General features: G+C 38.9%; 1 protein-coding gene across 1 annotated transcript in view; it reads left to right on the forward strand.

Moving 5' to 3' along the window:
* The first annotated feature begins 45 nt into the window (after positions 1 to 45).
* The window catches only part of LOC144651659 (E3 ubiquitin-protein ligase MARCHF6-like), a 35910-nt gene continuing 16184 nt past the window's right edge, over positions 46 to 19771 (forward strand). The window contains exons 1-27 of the mRNA XM_078511607.1: positions 46 to 85; positions 299 to 398; positions 3116 to 3148; positions 3911 to 3951; positions 4149 to 4292; positions 4580 to 4652; positions 4925 to 5084; positions 5771 to 5918; positions 6666 to 6727; positions 6857 to 6889; positions 6997 to 7048; positions 7186 to 7244; positions 7679 to 7759; positions 8194 to 8222; positions 9464 to 9503; positions 11077 to 11151; positions 11760 to 11814; positions 12274 to 12422; positions 12940 to 12990; positions 13458 to 13558; positions 14146 to 14283; positions 14988 to 15039; positions 15248 to 15439; positions 15960 to 16029; positions 18025 to 18206; positions 18923 to 19057; positions 19141 to 19230. Of these exons, the coding sequence (XP_078367733.1) occupies positions 64 to 85; positions 299 to 398; positions 3116 to 3148; positions 3911 to 3951; positions 4149 to 4292; positions 4580 to 4652; positions 4925 to 5084; positions 5771 to 5918; positions 6666 to 6727; positions 6857 to 6889; positions 6997 to 7048; positions 7186 to 7244; positions 7679 to 7759; positions 8194 to 8222; positions 9464 to 9503; positions 11077 to 11151; positions 11760 to 11814; positions 12274 to 12422; positions 12940 to 12990; positions 13458 to 13558; positions 14146 to 14283; positions 14988 to 15039; positions 15248 to 15439; positions 15960 to 16029; positions 18025 to 18206; positions 18923 to 19057; positions 19141 to 19230 (2367 nt within the window). The 5' untranslated portion in view covers positions 46 to 63. The remainder of the gene's footprint in view (positions 86 to 298; positions 399 to 3115; positions 3149 to 3910; positions 3952 to 4148; positions 4293 to 4579; positions 4653 to 4924; positions 5085 to 5770; positions 5919 to 6665; positions 6728 to 6856; positions 6890 to 6996; positions 7049 to 7185; positions 7245 to 7678; positions 7760 to 8193; positions 8223 to 9463; positions 9504 to 11076; positions 11152 to 11759; positions 11815 to 12273; positions 12423 to 12939; positions 12991 to 13457; positions 13559 to 14145; positions 14284 to 14987; positions 15040 to 15247; positions 15440 to 15959; positions 16030 to 18024; positions 18207 to 18922; positions 19058 to 19140; positions 19231 to 19771) is intronic.

Raw genomic sequence — 19771 nt, forward strand, 5'->3', positions numbered from 1 at the left:
ACTGGGGCGAGGGGAAGTGTATTGCTTCACAACCCAGAATAGTCTTTGACGAAACGAAACAAGATGGACGACGATGTGCACGAAGGTGGGAAGAATTATGGCTGTATTTACTTTCCTATATCGTTTAATCGAAATCTAAATAGTTATCCTTGGAGGGTTAACTTGATTCTATTTGGACGTTTTCAAAGATTTCGCGAGAATCTCCTTTTCTTGTGAAAAATGAAAGGGATTTTAGGGTTACGATTTCTTGTGTGTTTTGACGCTCAGTTTTGTAATAATTTTTTTTTTCTTCCTTCAGTCGATATATGCAGGGTTTGCCGAGCTGAAGGGACCCACGATAAGCCATTGTACCATCCATGTATCTGCACGGGAAGTATTAAATATATCCATCAAGAATGGTACGTATGGTTCTGTATTTACAACTCGCTCGCTTGATTCAAAGCTGGATAAATATCGGTGATTAGGATTGATTGTGGCAGGGAATGACGAGCTATTTAAATAATATGGCGTGTGAAGTAGTTTCCTTAAAGTGCAACAGAAACAAAAAGACGTGTATAACTGGAATGAAAATGAAAAAAAAAAATTTTGAATAACATCTTTTGGTTTCGAATTAATATGTTTTTATCAATTTCGGTTCAGAGGGACCCTTTAATCATCCTGTAGCTCAGACCGGAAGATCTATGTTATTTTTAAACTGAAAGAAAAAGAAAAGAAAGCTGCAAAAGGATTTGTGCAGTGAAGATATCTGCATGATTTCCTTGTTTTACAGATTTAATAAAAACTTTCATCTACCATTTATTTAACAAATAATTAAGAAGCCAATGCCATGTAATAGTCTGTGACAGGTCAGGTTAGTGACAGGTCAAAGGCTTTCGACTCCATGCATCCAGCTCTGTTGCTGAGCAAACTCAGAGCATATGGCTTTGAAGAGAATCTCATTAATTTGTTACGCTCCTATTTATGTGATCGCTCCAGCAGAGTAAAGCTGGCATCTCAAAAAAGATCTTGGAAACAAGTTAACCAAGGTTGCCCCCAGGGATCAGCGTTGGGACCGTTATTGTGGAATATTTTTCAAAATGACTAAGTCTATGAAATTGAACAGAACCTAAGCATGTACGCTGATGACCATCAGCTTTTCGAAATCAGCAATAACCTTACGTCAATTAATGACAACCTTAATGCGAGCGCAACAAAAGCCTCTTTATGGTACGAGTCGAACTTACTTAAAGGGAACCTATCGAAATACCATACCATGCTAATCAACAATAAACAAAGGGACAGCAGAGACGAGATAAGCTTAAATGTACAAGGAACTGACATTGAATCTCTGAACAGTATTAAGTTATTAGGTGTCACTATTGACAACATGCTTAATTTCAGCGAGCACATAAATATCATGTGCAAGAAAGCGAACCAGAGGATAGGTGTATTAATGAGACTCAAGAACTTAGTACCCACCGTTACGAAACTACACCTTTTTAAAGCTGCAATTCTTCCGTACCTCACTTATTGCCATCTTACCTGGCATTTCTGCCGAGCAAGTGACAAGAGAAAGCTCGAACGCACCCAGGAGAGAGGTTTGCGTGCAGTCTTCAGAGACAGCAAATCTACATATGAGCAACTACTGAAGAAAGCTAACTTAAAATCTCTTAATGAAAGAAGGCTACAGGATATAGCCTGTATTATGTTCAAAGTGAAGCATGATCTGTGCCCCCCGAATGTCAAAAATTTGTTTTCATTGAAAAGTTCTACTTACAACCTTAGAGGCGCAGATTTCCACATTGCCAGATTTAATACTGTCACCTATGGGAAACACTCGCTAAGATATATCGGGCCTATGCTGTGGAATCGACTCCCAACTAACTTAAAAAACTTACCGTCTCTGCAATCTTTTAAAAGACAGATCACTTTAACTAACCTTTCACTGAAAATTGAACATGGATGTGACAACTGCGTTTTATGTAGAACATGATTTATTTTAAATACTAATTAACTTATTTTAAAATTGTTATTGAAATTATTTGTAAAAAGCGTAGTTAAATTTTAGTCTGTTTTATTGTAAATATCAATTTTAAGTCTTATTATTATTTTATGTGTCCCCTATTAGTAGAGAGTGTTTCACTCTCGGCTAGAATTGTACTGACACATTAATAAAGTTGTTGATTGATTGATTGATTGAAGCATGACAGGAAAAAACCTTTAATATTTAAGCTACAGCCTTACACAGCTTGAACTCAAGCTTTCGTTGAGTTCATAGCTTAACCTTGTAGATAACCTTTACCAAAAGGTAAAAAGCGATATTTAACTACATAGCAATGACTGGCATGATATCAAAGTGTGGGCTTTTGTAACTTTTAAGGAATCTGCACTATATAGGAAAAATAACTGCCAAAATGCAGGCAAAAAATGTCGTAAATTAATTAGTAAAAATGACAAATTTAGACTACGCCATAATTTTTCTGAAAAGAACGAAACAGGCTTCATTTGGATGAAATCATGTACAGAGGTCGCTACGATAACATTTTTGATAATTTCCTTAGTACAAGATATTGCCTTCTTTTACTTGTTTTAAATTTGTTAGTGAATTTGTCTTTTGTTTACACCATGCCAATTTGTGACCCTTCACGCAAATTCCATACTTAAAGATTTTACCATGGATTTTCAAAATTTCACCTAGATCAAATTTAAAATTTTATCCACTGTCACACCTAATCCTTCACCACAAACCCTTGACTTGGTACCTACAGCCCCAGTAATAACCAAAGAATAATAGAGCAGTTTTCAATTGAGTGTCGTAAAACCAAAACCAAAGTAATTACTCTGGCCAATCACAAAGGACACAGACAATCCAGTGAACCAATCAAAACTCGAAGCGAATACATGTAGTTGGCACGAAGCGCGGGAAAACGTGCGCGAGCGAGTCGCGATTGGTTTTGGTTTTACTCCTGATTGGCCGAAAAAGTGGCACAAAATTTTTAAACCAATCACTAAGCGTAGTGAACGCAAAACCAAAGCAAACACAAATTACTTTCGACACTCAAGTGAAAACCGCTCTTTGCACACCATATTTTTCAAAGTTGCTTGTTACTGATTTTGTCTGAATGTTTATTTACAGTTTGGTACAGTGGCTTAAACACAGCAAAAAAGAGTAAGTATTGGTTTCTTTGTGAATTTTAATACACAAACAAAGCATGCAAAAAAAACAACAGTCCCAGGAATTGACAGGTCAGGCCAGGCATGGGAATCTTTGCCTTATGATAATTGCAGTAGGTAGAGTCTACATTAGAGACTGGTAGCATGAAACTGTCAACTAGTAGCATTATTTTCTACTCTCTCTCTCTCCCCCCCCCCCCCCTTGATGGGATGCTAGTCCATTGCAAGGTTACCCAAGCATTTAATTGCCAGTACCTATTTATACACCTGAGAGGCACTGTGGGAGTTACAAGTGTCTTGATTGAGGACACGACACAGTGACCCCAGCCGGGGATTGAACCGGGACCTCCCAATCCTGAGTCCAGCACATACTAACCATTAGGCTACTGCACCTACATGTACCATGCATAATGGTTGTTGCTTTGGACTCTGGATCAAGAAGTCCGAGTTTGAGTCCTGGCTGGGTTTCTTGTCTTGTATTTTTTGGTAAGAATCATTATTCTAACACTGTCTCTATCTTGGAGTATACCTGTCCAATAAATCATAACAGGTAGTGCTCAGTTGCTAGGGAAACCCTTAGGGGAGGGTGCCTTAAATTGATCCGACTAGCATTGCAACTAGGTTACCTTTAGGTGTTCAACTAATTGCTGGCTTGAAGATGTATTTAACAACCAAATAATATAAAAAGCAGCAACCTCCTTTTGACCTGAAAAAGAGATTCTTGGAGTTGAAATGTTTCTGTTTGTGTCTGTTTCAGATATTGCGAATTATGTAATCATCGGTTTGCTTTCAAACCAAGTAAGTGTTCTGAACAGATGTTGGTATACTGTCGGTAAACTGTTGGCCGCCTGTTGACAGGGTTCATACAGGTCCTAAAAAAACCTGGAAAGTCCTGTACAGCTACATCAGTGTATCTTGTGTTTCAATAATGTATAGTTTTGTGATATCATTAGTTATACCTGATTTGTTCGCTTCTGATATTTGCCTCTCCGCAGTTTATGCGCCAGACATGCCAAACAGACTTCCTGTCAAGGACTTTGTTGGTGGCTTAATAACAAATATTCTTAGAGCTCTGAAATATTGGCTTCATTACACACTGGTTGCCTTGGCATGGCTTGGAGTTGTGCCTATAACAGCATGTGAGTTAACACATATTATTTGTAGACTAATGTATAACTGAGTGAATAGACGGCGAACCCAAGTGCATTGTTGAGTTATATAAGCATGCAAGAGAAGCACATAGAAGAGCACGAGGTGCTTTTTGCACTTCTCAAAGGTTCTTTAAAAATTCTTATAACAATGCACAAGGAACAAGTTAACTATTTTCTTTTTATAAAGTGTTGAAAAAATTGGGTGCACTCAAACTCATGATGTAGGCTGCTTTTATAATTTTTAACTCGACAATTATATTTTGTTTGCATTTTAGATCGTATATACAGATGCCTATTTGCTGGATCTGTCAATTCACTTCTTACTCTTCCATTAGATATGTTATCAACGTAAGTTAAGAGTAGATTTTTTATTTTTCAATTATACACGCATGATGCACTATCATTTTCTTTCCTGTAGTATGCTTGAAGTTTGTCACATTAATTTGAACTTATGGTAGCCTTCCTCCCACAAGCCTCCTGAAGCTCTGATTTCTGGAAAGACATAATTATATATAGACTGAAAGTGCTGTTTTGAAGATTCTCCCAACTATAAAATTTACAAAAAGTGCACTGATTAGTGGAGAAGATTGTAATTTTTTTGTACATCTTTGTCTCTGCAGTGAAAATTTATTCTCAGACTGTATACGAGGGTGTTTTGTGGTAGCCTGTACACTGTGTGCGTTCATCAGCTTGGTGTGGTTACGGGAACAGATTGTGATGAATGGTGGGCCAGAATGGCTGGAACCCAATGTTGTTGATCCACTTCCCCAAGTTAATGCTGTAAGTTGAAAACGTGCAAAAGCTATACACTTAGGAGGGGAATGTATAGCTTAGTTTACTAGTTTCACAGACAAAAATACCATGCAATGTGACTAGAATGACAAACATGTGACTTTTGAAAGTTATTTTACCAACTGAAATTTAGACACTTACCTTATTATTAAAGACACTCAGTCTTTTTAATAAGATTTGTAGTAGGTGGATGCCCTTATGCTGCACCAGTCTGACAGCAATATAAGAAGCTTTAAGTGCCCCTAACCCCAAGAAATGTTTTAAAACCAAAAATGTATATGTGGTGGTTCAATCTTACCTTTGGTACAATTTGGTGTTTTCCTTTATTGTTTGTTCTTCTGTATGGTAATATTAATATGATTATCATAATGAATTTAAAACAAAGGGAAATACCAGATTGTACCAAGGGTACAGATGAACCCCCCTCCCCCCGCCCCCGCATATCATGGATGTAAATAATAGGCGGAAGGCGGAAAATCACCACCTGAGGACTTGATTTTTCCAGCTAAAAGACTGTGTCTGGTTAGATCTTTCTTTTATTGTGACCCAAATTTTCTGCCTGTGTTCAAGAAAATTTCGTCTGTTGGAAATCTCAGCTACATCCCTGCCACATATCCATTTAGGCAACCGTTTAATTGTTAACTACAAGTGATATATATTTTGTTACATTGTAGGTAAATAATGATGCTGGGGGTGGTGCTGGGGATGCAGCTGAGGGTGGTGGGGTAGGGGAAAATGTTAACAATGCACAAGAAGTTCCTGATGAGGAAGAGAACAATGAAGCTAATCAAGATGGAGAAAATGGAGCTCAGAATGGAGATGGTCAGTACTACATCAATCTGTTCTCACTTGACTCAGAAGATGACTTTCACTCAGGGTATCCTGGGTGCAAAGAAGTTGAATTGTCCAGCCTGGAAAGCTGTAGCCAGGATAAACTAGCCCAAAAGTCATTTTGACTAGCCCAAAAAATCCTTCTAAGCATGATTAATTTCCTCAAAAACTTCCGAAAACTTTCACTAGCCCGACTGCAAAATCCACTAGCCCTGGGCTATCAGACATGCACTTCTCTGCACGCTGGTATCGAAACTTCAGTCACCAACAACAGTTCTTTTCAGAGCTACTCTTACCCAGACAGTTACACTTATAAGAACTACTTTTCATTTTGGTTTACCGGGTCAACCACAGAAAATTTAGCAGAAAAAGAAACATTTTCTTACCGGGGTGGGGTAGGGGGGACAGGACAGAACGAAAATATTTTTAGAAGTCAAGGTCTCTTTTAGAGTTGTGCATTGAGAAATAAAAAATTGCCATCATACTTTGTTGGCAGTCTAGACCAGTTGGTATTTTTAGGGGTTTAATTCAAATTTTCTTACAAGCATCCCACCCCTTTCATATAGAAGCCCCCCTCTGGGGTTTCTTGTTCACGTTTGGCGTAGTGACAACATTGATAACTTAAAGAATGTGCACTACTTAGGTGCCTGATTGTTTTGATCATTAACATTAGAATAGCAAGTTTACAGCTTAATGCTTTTGCAGTCAACTAAGTGCCCTCCGTTATTGTTCTTGCAGATGATGGAAATTGGAATCCTGTTGAATGGGAAAGAGCTGCAGAGGAACTCACATGGGAAAGGGTATGATAATCATTAATTTTTTGCTTTCTGGTCAAAACCAAATTGGGGTTAAGTTAGGTTACAAAACAGCAACACTGTTATGAGTTTTTGCCAATAACTCAATGTAGAAAATGTTTTCTCTCTCCACAGATGCTCGGGCTGGATGGCTCTTTAGTATTTTTGGTAAGTTTGCTTCTGAATGGTGGACCAAATTTTCATTTTCATTTTCATTCTGTTGAAACATTAGCCTTTTGAAATCCTCGTGCAACATTCTGACTTTTCTGTTTTAGGAGCATGTCTTCTGGGTGGTTTCTCTCAATACATCCTTTATTCTGGTCTTTGGTAAGTAACCATTACCTGCCAGGTAATAACATATTTTTTAATTAACCAAATTAAAATTAAGTGCTGGTCAATTTTTGCCATTTGCTTCCTAGCTGCGTGTCAATTGTAATGTGAGGGTATGTTGTTTTATTTTACAGCCTTCTGTCCCTTCCACATTGGCCAGTTTACTGTTATTTTATTGTCTCTCGAAGAAGTGGTAAGCAACAAGGTTTTTTAAACACCTTTCATTGTGCCGATAGCTAAGAATATTTTGAATTTGTGGTAATTACAAAGAAATCTCTAGTGATCAATCAGTTAGCCTTTCAAAGTGCAAATGGGGGAGAAGTTCAAAGCTAAAAAAATTGAAATTTAATATAATTATAAGCTTGGGAGCTGGTGCCTTAGAGGTTAGTTAAAGCCAGGCAGCAATTAGGCATGCGTAAGGAGGTTACCCATGGCAACCCTACGAGCGGCCACCACCAGCAGCACAATCGCACTGAACCAGTCAGTAAAATACTTACAAAACACAACATTTACCGGAGAGAGGGGGGGGGGGGGGGCAGAAAAGTGTTTCATGTTGTACTTTTGTTTATTAATTTGTTTATGTATCAAAAGCTTTCACAATGGCTTTCTTTGTTCCTTATTTTGTAGTTCCAATCATCCAAATTTGAAGGCCTGTTAACTGCTGTTTTGGGATATGTGATTATTGCTTTCTCTCTTATATTGTGTCATGTATCCTTTATTTCAAAAAACTAATTTTAGTTATACCGGTATCTACAACTGAAGTTTTACCTTTTTATAGGCTAAAACTTTTTAGCGTAAAGAGTTCCTTGAATTCTATTCAGTCACCAAACTACATGTACCTGGTAGCTGCAGTAGCATGCTTCAAACATTATAACAGTTTCTGTATGTAGACAAAAATAGATTTTAAAATTAGTTTCATTAGACTAAGCACACACTAAACTTCACTGAACTGTACTCAAATTTCAGGCATTCCCTTTTTGATTATTGTAAATTAGAATTTATATGGCATTCTTTAGAAATGACACTGCACAACTGTTCATAACTACAATGTACATATTCAGCAACTTGTTTTTAACTGTTCAAGCCTTTTGCATAATGTAGTTACTGTAGTGTTGTAAATGTTTCCTTGACTCTTTGTACAGAGTGTAGCATCTCTTTGTGGATTGAGAAGGTAATTATATTGGAATTGACATGTTCTGCTTATTAGGCTTGTTAAGTTTACCGTAGTTATTCGGTTATAAGGCGCACGGTTTTTTCGGGAAAAATCTGTTTTTCTGTGGGAAGTTCATGCCAAAATTAGGGTGCGTCTTATAGCCGAGTATTTTCGCCCAACAAAATCTTATGACCGCCATTTTAGTGGAACTTACAGTTAAAACAAGAAAAATGAAAACACTTAATGTTGTTTATTGACTTTTACAGTATTAAAGAGATAAGAAACATCTTAAGTTTAAACGCAAAGTTTTTTATCGCGGATATAAAACGAGTTTAAGTAACACCAGTATATGCCAGCATGTTGTTGAAAGTAGACAAAGAAAACCAAGCATACTCATTTGTAACAAACCTTTCTAAGCGTGGAAAGTGGAAAATGACTTTAGAAGACAAGGAAAACATCAAAAAAGCTTGAGAATCTTTGAAAAACACTCGATAAACAAAGTTCGTAGCGATACGAAGCATGCTTGAGAACTTGGTAACCAAGCTACAAACTCAGTGGTCACTGGTAACTACACATCTGCCAGGTTACTAAGCAGCTAAGTTCGAAGCCTGAACGATGGAAAGATGTTTTGCTCAAGTGGATTTACGTCTTTTTTAGCAGGAAATGTTAGCTTTTTACTCGAAGATTGTGCCAAGGAGTATGAACAACATTCAAACATTCAAATTTTGAAAGAAAAAACTGTCCTTAAATTGATCACTACATCTTTTCAACTCTCCAACTCATGGTGCGTCTTATAACCGAGTGTTTTCTGAGAATTTTCAGTTTGTAAACTTAGCATAACAATGTTGCCAAGTTTGGGGTGCGTCTTATAACCGAGTGCGCCTTATAACCGAATAACTACGGTACGTCTTTTTTAGCAGGAAATGTTAGCTTTTTACTCGAAGATTGTGCCAAGGAGTATGAACAACATTCAAACATTCAAATTTTGAAAGAAAAAACTGTCCTTAAATTGATCACTACATCTTTTCAACTCTCCAACTCATGGTGCGTCTTATAACCGAGTGTTTTCTGAGAATTTTCAGTTTGTAAACTTAGCATAACAATGTTGCCAAGTTTGGGGTGCGTCTTATAACCGAGTGCGCCTTATAACCGAATAACTACGGTATATCCTTATGGCTACTTCTTTGTAGAAAGTTAGTTACTGTCAAATTATGATTCACACAACCAATGTGTATTGCTATTTTCCTTTTTTTCTCCAGACCTAAAAGAATATTGGGATTGTGTTATGTAGTAGTCAAAGTAAGTAAAATTATTAAAACTATGTTGCTTTAGAAGGTCAGCCTCAATATGAGTAACAACAAAAATACTGTATTAAACAGTATGTTAATTAACTTGTAACAGCTTTAACTTGGTGTAAGTACTACAATGTTGAAGTACACAAGGTGGAGAATTGCTATGTGAAGCACCATAGTATGAGAGTTTGGAGTGGTTTTCACTTGAGTGTCGAAAGTAAATTGCGTTTGCTTTGGTTTTGAATTACTACGCTCAGTGATTGGCTTTAAAATCTCGCGCCACTTTCTCAGCCAATCAGAACTAAAACCAAAACCAATCATGACTCGCTCGCCCACGTTTTTCCACACTTCGTGCCGGTTACATGTATTTGCTTCGAGTTTTGATTGGTTCACTGGATTGTCCGTGTCTTTTGTGATTGGCCGAAGTAATTACATTGGTTTTGGTTTTACAACACTCAATTGAAAACTGCTCTATGTAGTTGCCTTAAGTATGTAAACAAAAGTGATCCAAAATGGTACCCCTTGAGTAAGAAAGACACTGTTGTTGACCTCTCATTTGGGGTGCTCCATTAGGTCTAGGAACCCATAATAGAGAATCACTGAAAAAAAATTTGCCCTACCACCTGAATGTTGGTCATGTGGCTGGATACTGATTAGTACTAAGACTTATTTTAGCATGGTTGTTCAGGTCATCAAGTCTAAAGCCAGACAAATCACAGGGCTCGAGACTAACGGTAGCCAACTAGCCAAAGGCTAGTAAAAATGCAGTTTTGGCTAGTGGGTTTTGGCCTTTCACTAGCCAAAATGGCTAGTGAAAAAATCAGGCATTAGTGGCAAGAAACCGCATTTATTAAAATCGTCTCTCAGAGAATATAACTAACAAGTAAACTGTTGACATTATAGAATGTGAAGCTTTAAACAAAATTCTAGTTCACAAAATCGCAAGAACATGTACAATTTTTATAGTGAAGAACAAAGCCCAAGGTTTAAAGGTTTAAACATTATCAGACATTGTTTTCACAGAAATAATAAGAAGAACTACCGGTATTAAAGTTCAAACCTTATTAAAGAAGAACTATGCTTAAAAATTGTGGCTAGTAGAAAACAAGTTTTGGCTAGTGAAATCAAAGCTGTCACTAGCCACTTGGCTAGTTAGCAAAAAAGTTAGTCTCGAGCCCTGAATCAGTACAGTGGAATCTTGATTTCCTGAACTTCCAAAGGAACAAAAATAGGCTGGCGAAATTGCCGGGGAGTCCGAGAAATCAAGGGAAGGGGGGAGAAGGGAAAATCCAAGGAAAACAACTTTTGGTTTGAGTTATTGTGGGCTTGAGAAATCAAGGGCTCAAGAAATTGGGACTCCACTTCAAATTTTCCGAAACATTATTATTTTTGTGTGTAATAAAGGCTAACACACAATTTTTTAAAAAGGAAATAAAGACAAACATTTTATTTACAATGAAAGTTTGTAGAGTATTGAATTTTTCTATTAATTTTTTTTAATAAACAACCTGTTATGATAACACATCTTGCTAAATAACACCACAATTCTTACACTGATGCTTCCTGACTTTTCATGGCAGGTTTCACTGTTAATGCTGGTGGAGATTGGATTGTTTCCATTGGTTTGTGGATGGTGGTTAGATGTATGTTCACTGGTGAGTGCCTTCTGTAGAACTTTATGGTACATGTAAAAATCAACAAACATTACATTAGATACCTATATGTTTGTCTCAACAACTGGCTATTGATCCAGTTGCACCTAGATCATTGAACTGGGCTAGTTGTTCCATGATCTAAATTTATTACAAAAGTAAGACAGTTGTGAGGGCCAATACTACAATTGGCCAATCAGAAATTTAATGCTTTGTTGCCATTCCAGTATTCTCCAAGTATTGAATGAGGTCAAGTTTCTACTGCTCGTTTTCAATTATAAAGTCATGTAATAAATCGCTTATAAGCTCTTCTTGTGTTGGCCACTTTGGCCCAAGTGCAGACTTCATCTTTGTAGCTTGGGTGTTATTTTGAGAAATGTGATCCAGAGTGTTCACGATATCATTTTTACTGTAACATATATTATGGGAAGGAAACAAAGAGCAACATCCTTGGGGTCACTAGGCTAGTCCCTCTTGAGGTAGTCCCTTCCCCATCACATTGACAAAAAGCAACAAACCAGCTGTATGTAATGGGATACGTGTATGTTAATTGAGCAAACAGTGAGGGAGTTTGGGGTTCAATGTGTAAGTCTACCATTTTTTCTTTTTAGTCCCTTTTTGGAGCTACTCTGAAGGACAGACTTATAAGTGTTGATTCAGCACCAGGTAATGTAACTTGTACAAAAAATTATTTTTCTTTATGCAAAAAACTTGAACTCTGAATGCTAAACCTGAAACCTGGACCATGTAAATTTCATAAATTAAAGTTATGGATTGTGTTAATACTGTCAGTTACTCGTTAGTTACACATTTCAAGCACCTTATACAAAGAGCTGGCTTGAATAAGAAGTTTATCAGCAGTTTTGAGACTATTATGTGACAAAGAGATTGTAAATTGTAGAACCATAAGAACTATAAGAACTGTAAGAAATGTAAAGAGATGCAGACAGAGATAGAATGGTGACACTGGGGGTCTTATTTGAAGTATTATATATGCACGCAGTTTGTGCAGAGTGATATGTAGCTGTAGTCCTTTTGTGGGCCCATGATACTATGTGGTGATAATTAATAATGTCATGTGTTCCATGTATGTTCTACTAAGCCACTGCTGTTTTATTTTCCAAGGTACAGCCATGTTCCTTCACTGGCTTGTTGGGATGGTTTATGTGTTCTACTTTGCTTCATTTGTGCTCTTGCTCAGAGAGGTCCTTAGACCAGGTGTCCTGTGGTTCTTGAGAAATCTGAATGACCCTGACTTTCACCCAGTACAGGAGGTGAGCAAATTGTTTAACAAAACATAAGTGGGTATAAGTTGGTCCAGAAATGTTAGCTTATAGTTCCAGAATTTAGTAAATTCAACAAAGAGCCAGACTTTTTATGAGCAGTCCTCTTGAGAGCACTGTTAGCTTTCCATTTTCAAGTCTATCTGTTTGGCCATAAATTTACTTAGGGGAGGTCATAATAATATTAACATGTGGAAAGTGACAAAATTAGTCTGTGTGTATGTCCAGAACCACAACTTGAGTGTCCACTAAATTGCCTACTTACATGACAAATGTAGTGTTTGTGTGTTTGTGTCTCAGAGTACCATGGCTAAGTGTCCCTGTAGGAGAGGTGTCCATTAACAAGTGGCTGGTAGCAGAAATTCAACCAAACACAAACTTACCTAATCTCGCCTTTTTCAATAATGTTGCATAGAACAAGTCTTCCCTCTTTTATCTTGGCATTTTTGTAGGATGGCATTTTTTTTAGTTCAATTCTATTTTAACATAACATTTTTTGTCATTTCAGATGATACGACTTCCAGTGTACAGACATGCAAGGAGGTTCTTGCTATCTCTGGTGAGTTTGTTTGTACATGTATATTTGTATTTTTGGTTTTCAAAACAAGCTGGCAACCACGTTCCACCAGCTACTTGATTATATCTCATTGGTTACTCTGGTCATAGCAATCAGCATGTGACAAACAAGCTCGGCATTGTCACAGCTACCTACTCTTCCATTTGCTGCTGCCTACTTCAAAACATTTTGAAAACCCCAGTCGAACGTATTTAATCTACTTGCAAACTTTAAAATATGATGGCCTCTTTGCAACAGGCATCTTAAGTTCACATGAAATAGTTTTAAACCAGACATTCATTGAAGTAGCTGTAATCATACAGGTACTCTGGGTACCAGGTCTTATTTCTTTTTTGTGGCAAAGCCGCTATCTGCCAGAGGCAAAGCTGCAAACGGAAAAAAAAGGGTCTGGCACCCAGGGTATCATACTGGAGGTTGAACCCCTCTCACCTGTGTTTTTTCTTTGTCAGGTTGTGTTTGGTACCACAGTATTGCTGATGATGTACCTTCCTGTCAGACTCATCAAATGGCTCCTACCAAACTTCTTACCTTACAACGTCCAGTTATCAAGGTCAGCTCCATTTCCCTACACTCTTGTTTAAAACAGTATATTGGTCCCTGCATTCTTGTGGATGTGTTTTCATCCTAACCATCTAATTTCCAGTTGTGATCAGTGTCCATTTTCTCTACTTTCTCTTTGCAATATTAGAGAATAACTAATTTGAGATTTGGAACCAAAAGTGTTGAAAAATAATAAAATCTAAATTTAATGAGTTTGGAGAACCCAGTGCTATACGTGATGTAAATATTATATATCAAACACAAGAGAAGTGTCTCATCGGGACGTCCGAACACCGAGAAGAGAGTTGAAATATGTTGTGCAGCGGAGTATTTTTGACGAAATTCGGTGTTTGAATAGCCTATGAAACACTGTCATGAGTGTTTGATATACCTTCTCAATTGAAACTACGGAGTAAACGGAGAAATAAAATTGTAAATATCTATGCTAATAAAGACCGGTTATCCAAACCTCCTTCAGGGTTATGATTTTCTATTGTTTGAGTTTGAGAATGTACTTTCTCTAACTGCCATGCCATCAACGATACACATGTTCAGTTCATCTCAAAGAACGCTTTTGTATCATTTTAATTTCTTCAGTGAGGTGCCAGTCAGTGAATTATCTCTGGAGTTGCTGCTACTTCAAGTTGTTTTACCAGCATTGTTAGAGCAAGGTCATACTCGACAATGGCTGAAGAACGTCATGCGTGGCTGGGCTGTGGCAGCTGCATTTGTCCTGTAAGTTTCCTAAGAAGTAATCTCCTATAAACAATTATTATTGATACCTCTGTAGAGCATACCTCAATAGGAGGCGCAGTGGCCTCATGGTTAGTGTACTGGACTCAAGTGGTCTGGGTTTGAGCCCTGGCTGGCGGTAGTGGGCTGGGGGCAAGACACTTTGCTCTCATAGTGCCTCTTCACCCAGGTGTATAAATGGGTTTTTGGCGAATTTAATGCTGGGAGTAGAAAAATTAATACTCCTAGTCACTTCATGCTACGGAAACCGGGATAAGCTTGGGGCTACCTAGAACAAAACACAGTGAAGGTGACGTGAGAGGCTCAGTGGCCTATTGGTTAGTGCGCTCGACTCCGAGTTGAACGGCCCAGGTTCCAGCCCTGGCTGGGGTACTTCATTTTGTTCTTGGGCAAGACACTTTACTCTCACAGTGCCTCTCTACACCCAGGTGTATAAATGGGTACCGGCGAATTTACTGCTGGGGGGTAACCCTGCGATGGACTAGCATCCCATCTAGGGGGGAGTAGCAATACTCCTGGTCGCTTAATGCTACGGAAACTGAGATAAGCTCAGGCTGTATGGGCCACTTGGCTCGGACACAGACTTACCCTTTTTACCTAAATCAAAAAAAAGTGAAGGTCTTGAACAAGTGACCTTCAAAAACTGACACCCTAAACACTAAGTTTGTCTTGTGCTTTATTTGCAGAAACCTCAGATCCTATCTTCTCGGAGATGTGCCTTTGGATGGTGCAGCGAATGTAAGTGCTCACTAAGTCTTAAGTTGTTATCGCTCTTAGGATTTTTGTATCTGAAATATTTGTAATAGCTTAAGTAATCTCAAGAGTAATTCGCCCTGACAAACACAAATTAACCAATAAGAATTGCTGACGTGTTCATAAACCACAGGTACACGGTCATTGCCATGAACTTCTTTGATAGCTTATTGTCAACGTTTCTGTCTTTTAGGTGTATGGTTTGCATTTAAATAATCGGAACAACCAGAGGAACGCAGACAATGTCCCTCAAGTTAATCCTCCTGGCCATAATGCAGTGCAGGCTCCACCGCCGGTTGGTGCTCATGGTGCTGTTGAAGGAGGAGCAGGAGCAGCAGCACTTGGATTTCAGCCTTACATCAGACCACCCATGTTTGCTTTCAGGGTAACTGTTAAGTCTAGTCTTGTCAGAAACAGGAACACCTTTTGTCTGTTGGAAATTTACCAAGCCTGAAGGCTTTCGTCTGAAACATTGCTAAGGGACTCGACAAGCTAGAGAGTTGTTGACAGTAACAAAACACAAAAGTTTTTGATGAGTGAAAGCCATTGTGCAAGGCATGTTATAGAAAACAAGTTGTGAAAAAAAGTAGTAATCTAAACAGTTTTCCTTCTTAAAGGAAAATTACCGTAGAAGTTCCATTAAGCGTCCTGATGTTGGGGGCGGGGCTTATTTCTTTTTAGGACCTTCTGAGGAGGGAGGGGTTATTAAAGAGGGGGGGGGGGGAATTATTTTAAATCGTTTATTGGATGAGATTGTTTCATGCCTACTGAAACCAGGATAGGCTCCAGGAGTATTGGACCCTTGACCTGATGCAGACGTTTTACCTTACTTCATCCAAATGTTCCACAAGCCAAAAAGAGCAGAAAGTTGGGATTTGCTAATAATGTGCATTGTTTGTCCCCAGATTCTGCTGCTTGTCGTTTTAATGTGTATGTCGCTGTCTTTTGCAAGTTTCGTGTGTTTAACAGGACCTGGTGAGTGGTGGAGACACCTTTCTTGAGTGGAACGCTGATATTATAATAACCAGTGCTAAGGAACTACAGAGGAGGTTCTTTATAAACGAAACCTCGTAATAGCGAATTTTGTGGTGTTTCGCTAAATATAACTATTTTGGCTTAAAATTAAACACTGTTACTTTGCACCATAAAAATTAGCGAAATAAGGCTACGACGTTTTAAAATCATCTTGACTTGACCGTTATCTTTCTTTCTACTTGATAATGGAGTCAAGATGACTTCAAAACGTTGTAGCCTTATTTCGCCAAATTTCCTAGTAAATTGTATATCGAAATGTTCTCTTATTACTTTGCACCACTCGGCAATTGATTCTGCTTTTGATTGGTTAAAAAACAGCATGTTTGCTCTGATTGGCTGGCGCACGTTGTACAAGATTTTTTTAACCAATCAGTTGTAAAGCTAGCCTGCGTTGCAGTCGAACTAGACTGTCCGACAGCCTCTCGATTTTTCAACGCAAAAAAGCGAAAGGAAGCGGGCGCGAAGCGTGAGCGCGCGGGGGGAGGGAGGCGGGAAGCGAGCAAAAGAAAAATAGAGAGGCTGTAGACATCTTTGAATAGAAGTGGAAGTACTAGACTCCTCCCCTTGTCATCGCCTTGTAATTTACAACTCCGCCTCTTGACCTTTCAATTAAATCGGACCAATTAAATTTGAGCAGTAAGGGGCTTGTTTAATTGACTAAGCAACAGTTTACAAAACTACACGTGTTGTGACAACAACGCGTGAGTTTTTATTTCGGTGTTGCGGATATCGTCTGAGACGACTTCTTAAACCCCCCCCCCCCCCCCCCAAAAAAAAAAAAAAAAAAAAAAAAAAAAACCTGCAAAAAGAGGCAGAAAGCCGAAATCAACGGTCCCTTCGATTTTTGCAGAATATGCGGCTGCTTATTCGCGATTCGCTTGGGGAACTTCGGCAAGACATCGTACATCTCTACTGATAATTTATTTGTCGAGCCAAAACGCGAAGGTGTTTTACGGCGAAACTTGGCAGACGTCTTGGTCGATTTGGAAATTGCAGTGCAAGAAGACGAATTTCGTTCAAGTACTGTGTTGTTCATCTTGTGCATATAAAGCTAAGCTAGACTTGCAGCAAGCAATGCTGAATTTTTAAAGAAATCTCTAGCGCGTAGATCCTACAACAAGGCAAGTTGATCGTGACGAGCGATTCAAAAGAATGTCACGTTCGCCTCACACGTCCTCGGCGAGGCAAAAGTTATGCCGGCCAAGTGATTCGCCAAAAGTTATGCCGCAAAAGCTATGCCTATGTTTTTTAGCGGCGAAACAACAAGAACAACAACATTCCCATCTCCTTGTAGTTGTTTCGCCATAGCATACAGCTGGTAGATAAGGCTTTTCCGAAGCCAGTCGGTAAAAATTCCAATTATGTCCTTCGAACAAAGGTGGCGAACAGCCTCTTTCTGCTCGTCTTTGCGCGACGAAACGTTTGGGAATTTCTCCAACGAGCGTTCCAATAATCGATTCATCACAAATCACAGCATGTCAACAATGATGACAACTCGAGCAAACCGCAAGACGCCGCCTGCAAGCAATCATGATTGGCCGTTGTTAAGGCGATGACACTTTTGCCGCCTCTCAACCAATGGGAGTTTTCCGTTTCTGGAGAAACGGGAAATTCAATATTTCCAAAGATGTCTACAGCCCCTCTATTTTTTTTTTCGCTCCCCGCCCTTCACCCCCTTGCTTCTTCCGTTTTGCGCTGGCGTCCAGTTCTCTCGCCGTTCTCACCGCGCGCTCATCAATCGAAAAAACACGAAAAAATAGAGGGCTGTGGACAGTCTACAGTCGAACTAAACCCCCATATCCGGATAGAGCTCGTCTGCGACGCAGGTTACTGTTTAGCTCAACAACTACAAATGAAAGTAAACACATACATAATTACTTTGGACAGCCAATTGAAACTTCGCTATCAACTTATCGGTGTAATGTTTTTCTTCAGTTTCCATTGGCCGCAGTGTAATGTTGTTGTGGATGGGCGATACCTCCGTGCACGAGCTGTACACAGCAGCATGTGGTCTGTATATCATCTGGCTTGTTTGCCGAATTGGCAGTGTACTTGTCTCCTGGGTGCCTCTTGGCTGGAAGGGCGTGGCCATGAAGTTCTTCGAGTGGTTTATGCTGGTAAGTTCCTCGCCTCTAATCTTCTAAATGGGACTATGTCATGGGGATTTCGAAGATTTTTGTTCTAAACTTTTGAGCATTAAGCTGAATATATAACCTTTATTTGGGGATAGAAACTAAACTACGGCTATAAACAACAATTTTTTAAGGACGCACGGAAACAACTTGAAAACGTTGGCTAACGTTTTGAAATTGCAACCATTTCCATCCGAGCCATCTGCAGCAAAACGCACTTTTAAACAGTTTTAATTCTCTTAAATAGCAATTGTTGATAAAAATGGACCATTATTTTTAGGTTTCCTAGGACACAATTATAAATTTGGGCTGTTCAAAAATGATCTGTTAAAATCCGTAACATAGTCTCTTTAAACTGCAGTTGGGTAACAAGTACCATCGCACAGCAAATCCGAAGAGTTGACTCCGATTGCTATTAATCAATCAGAAGATTGCACGAGTGCTGACAATCTCTTCGGACGTTTTTCTTTCAACTGCACCGTGTAACTTATAAACATTTCAGATGAACCGCACCCTCAGTCAATTTTCAGATGAACTGTGTTGTTGTAAATAAACAAATGTGATGATTTTAACAGTCTTGAGAATTAGGAAAATTAGGATGGTTCAGGTTTAACGATGAGCCATCCGTGACATTTCGTCCATAATTGGGGCTTACTTGTCGTGCATTGTAAAATAAAGTAACATTCATTTGTATTTTTTAGGGTCTCAAGTGTGTTGTTGTGGCTCTTGCCCTGATTGGACTGGTACCTTTGTTGCTGGGACTGCTGTTTGAGCTCGTCGTGGTAGCACCTCTACGAGTCCCTCTTGATCAAACCCCCTTGTTCTTCCCCTGGCAGGTGAGTGAGCGTACTTCCACTTGATGTCCCAGTCCCTTACAGTCTCGACTAACCAATTTGTGTCTGTTTTGCGTTCATATTAGGACTGGGCTCTGGGCGTGCTCCACATGAAGATCATATGTGCGGTGACCATGATGGGACCGAACTGGTGGCTCAAGAGAGCATTGGAACAGGTTAGACACTACATCTATCCATTCAGCTTAGTTTGTCACAACTTGTAGGCATGCATGCAGAGTACGTTTAGCTTGTTTTGCGACTACAAACTGAGAAGAAACCTGTCTCCTTTGCTGTTGCATGAAGACCCAAATAAGACTGGGCAGAAACCAAATTTGTAAACTCTATAACTCTCTGTGCTCTTCTACGCCGACTTTATCCCTTACTGTCGAGATACTTGATCACAACGTCCAGCGCAATTCATCTGGACACCTTCCCTTAGCCCTCCTCTAGTTTGGCAAAAATGACTTGTAACAACGAAGCAAAGTATCGCAATGTATAACATCAAGGAAAGTTGGGCAGAAACAAGAGAGTCTTTGACTGAAAACAAGGACATATCTACAAACTTTTTGCGTTTGAAAATTTTTGTTTCAATTGTTGTATTTGTCATGACTTATGAAAAGTGTTGATCACGGGCTTATCCTCCCCCGTTGAAGATTGTTTCAGAAATGGCCAGCAATTCAGATATCAGTGATGTTACTTGTAGGAGTTATGAAAAGA

The sequence above is a fragment of the Oculina patagonica genome, chromosome 4 (assembly GCF_052425735.1).
Source record: "Oculina patagonica isolate OP01 chromosome 4, crgOcupat, whole genome shotgun sequence".
NCBI lineage: Eukaryota > Metazoa > Cnidaria > Anthozoa > Scleractinia > Oculinidae > Oculina > Oculina patagonica.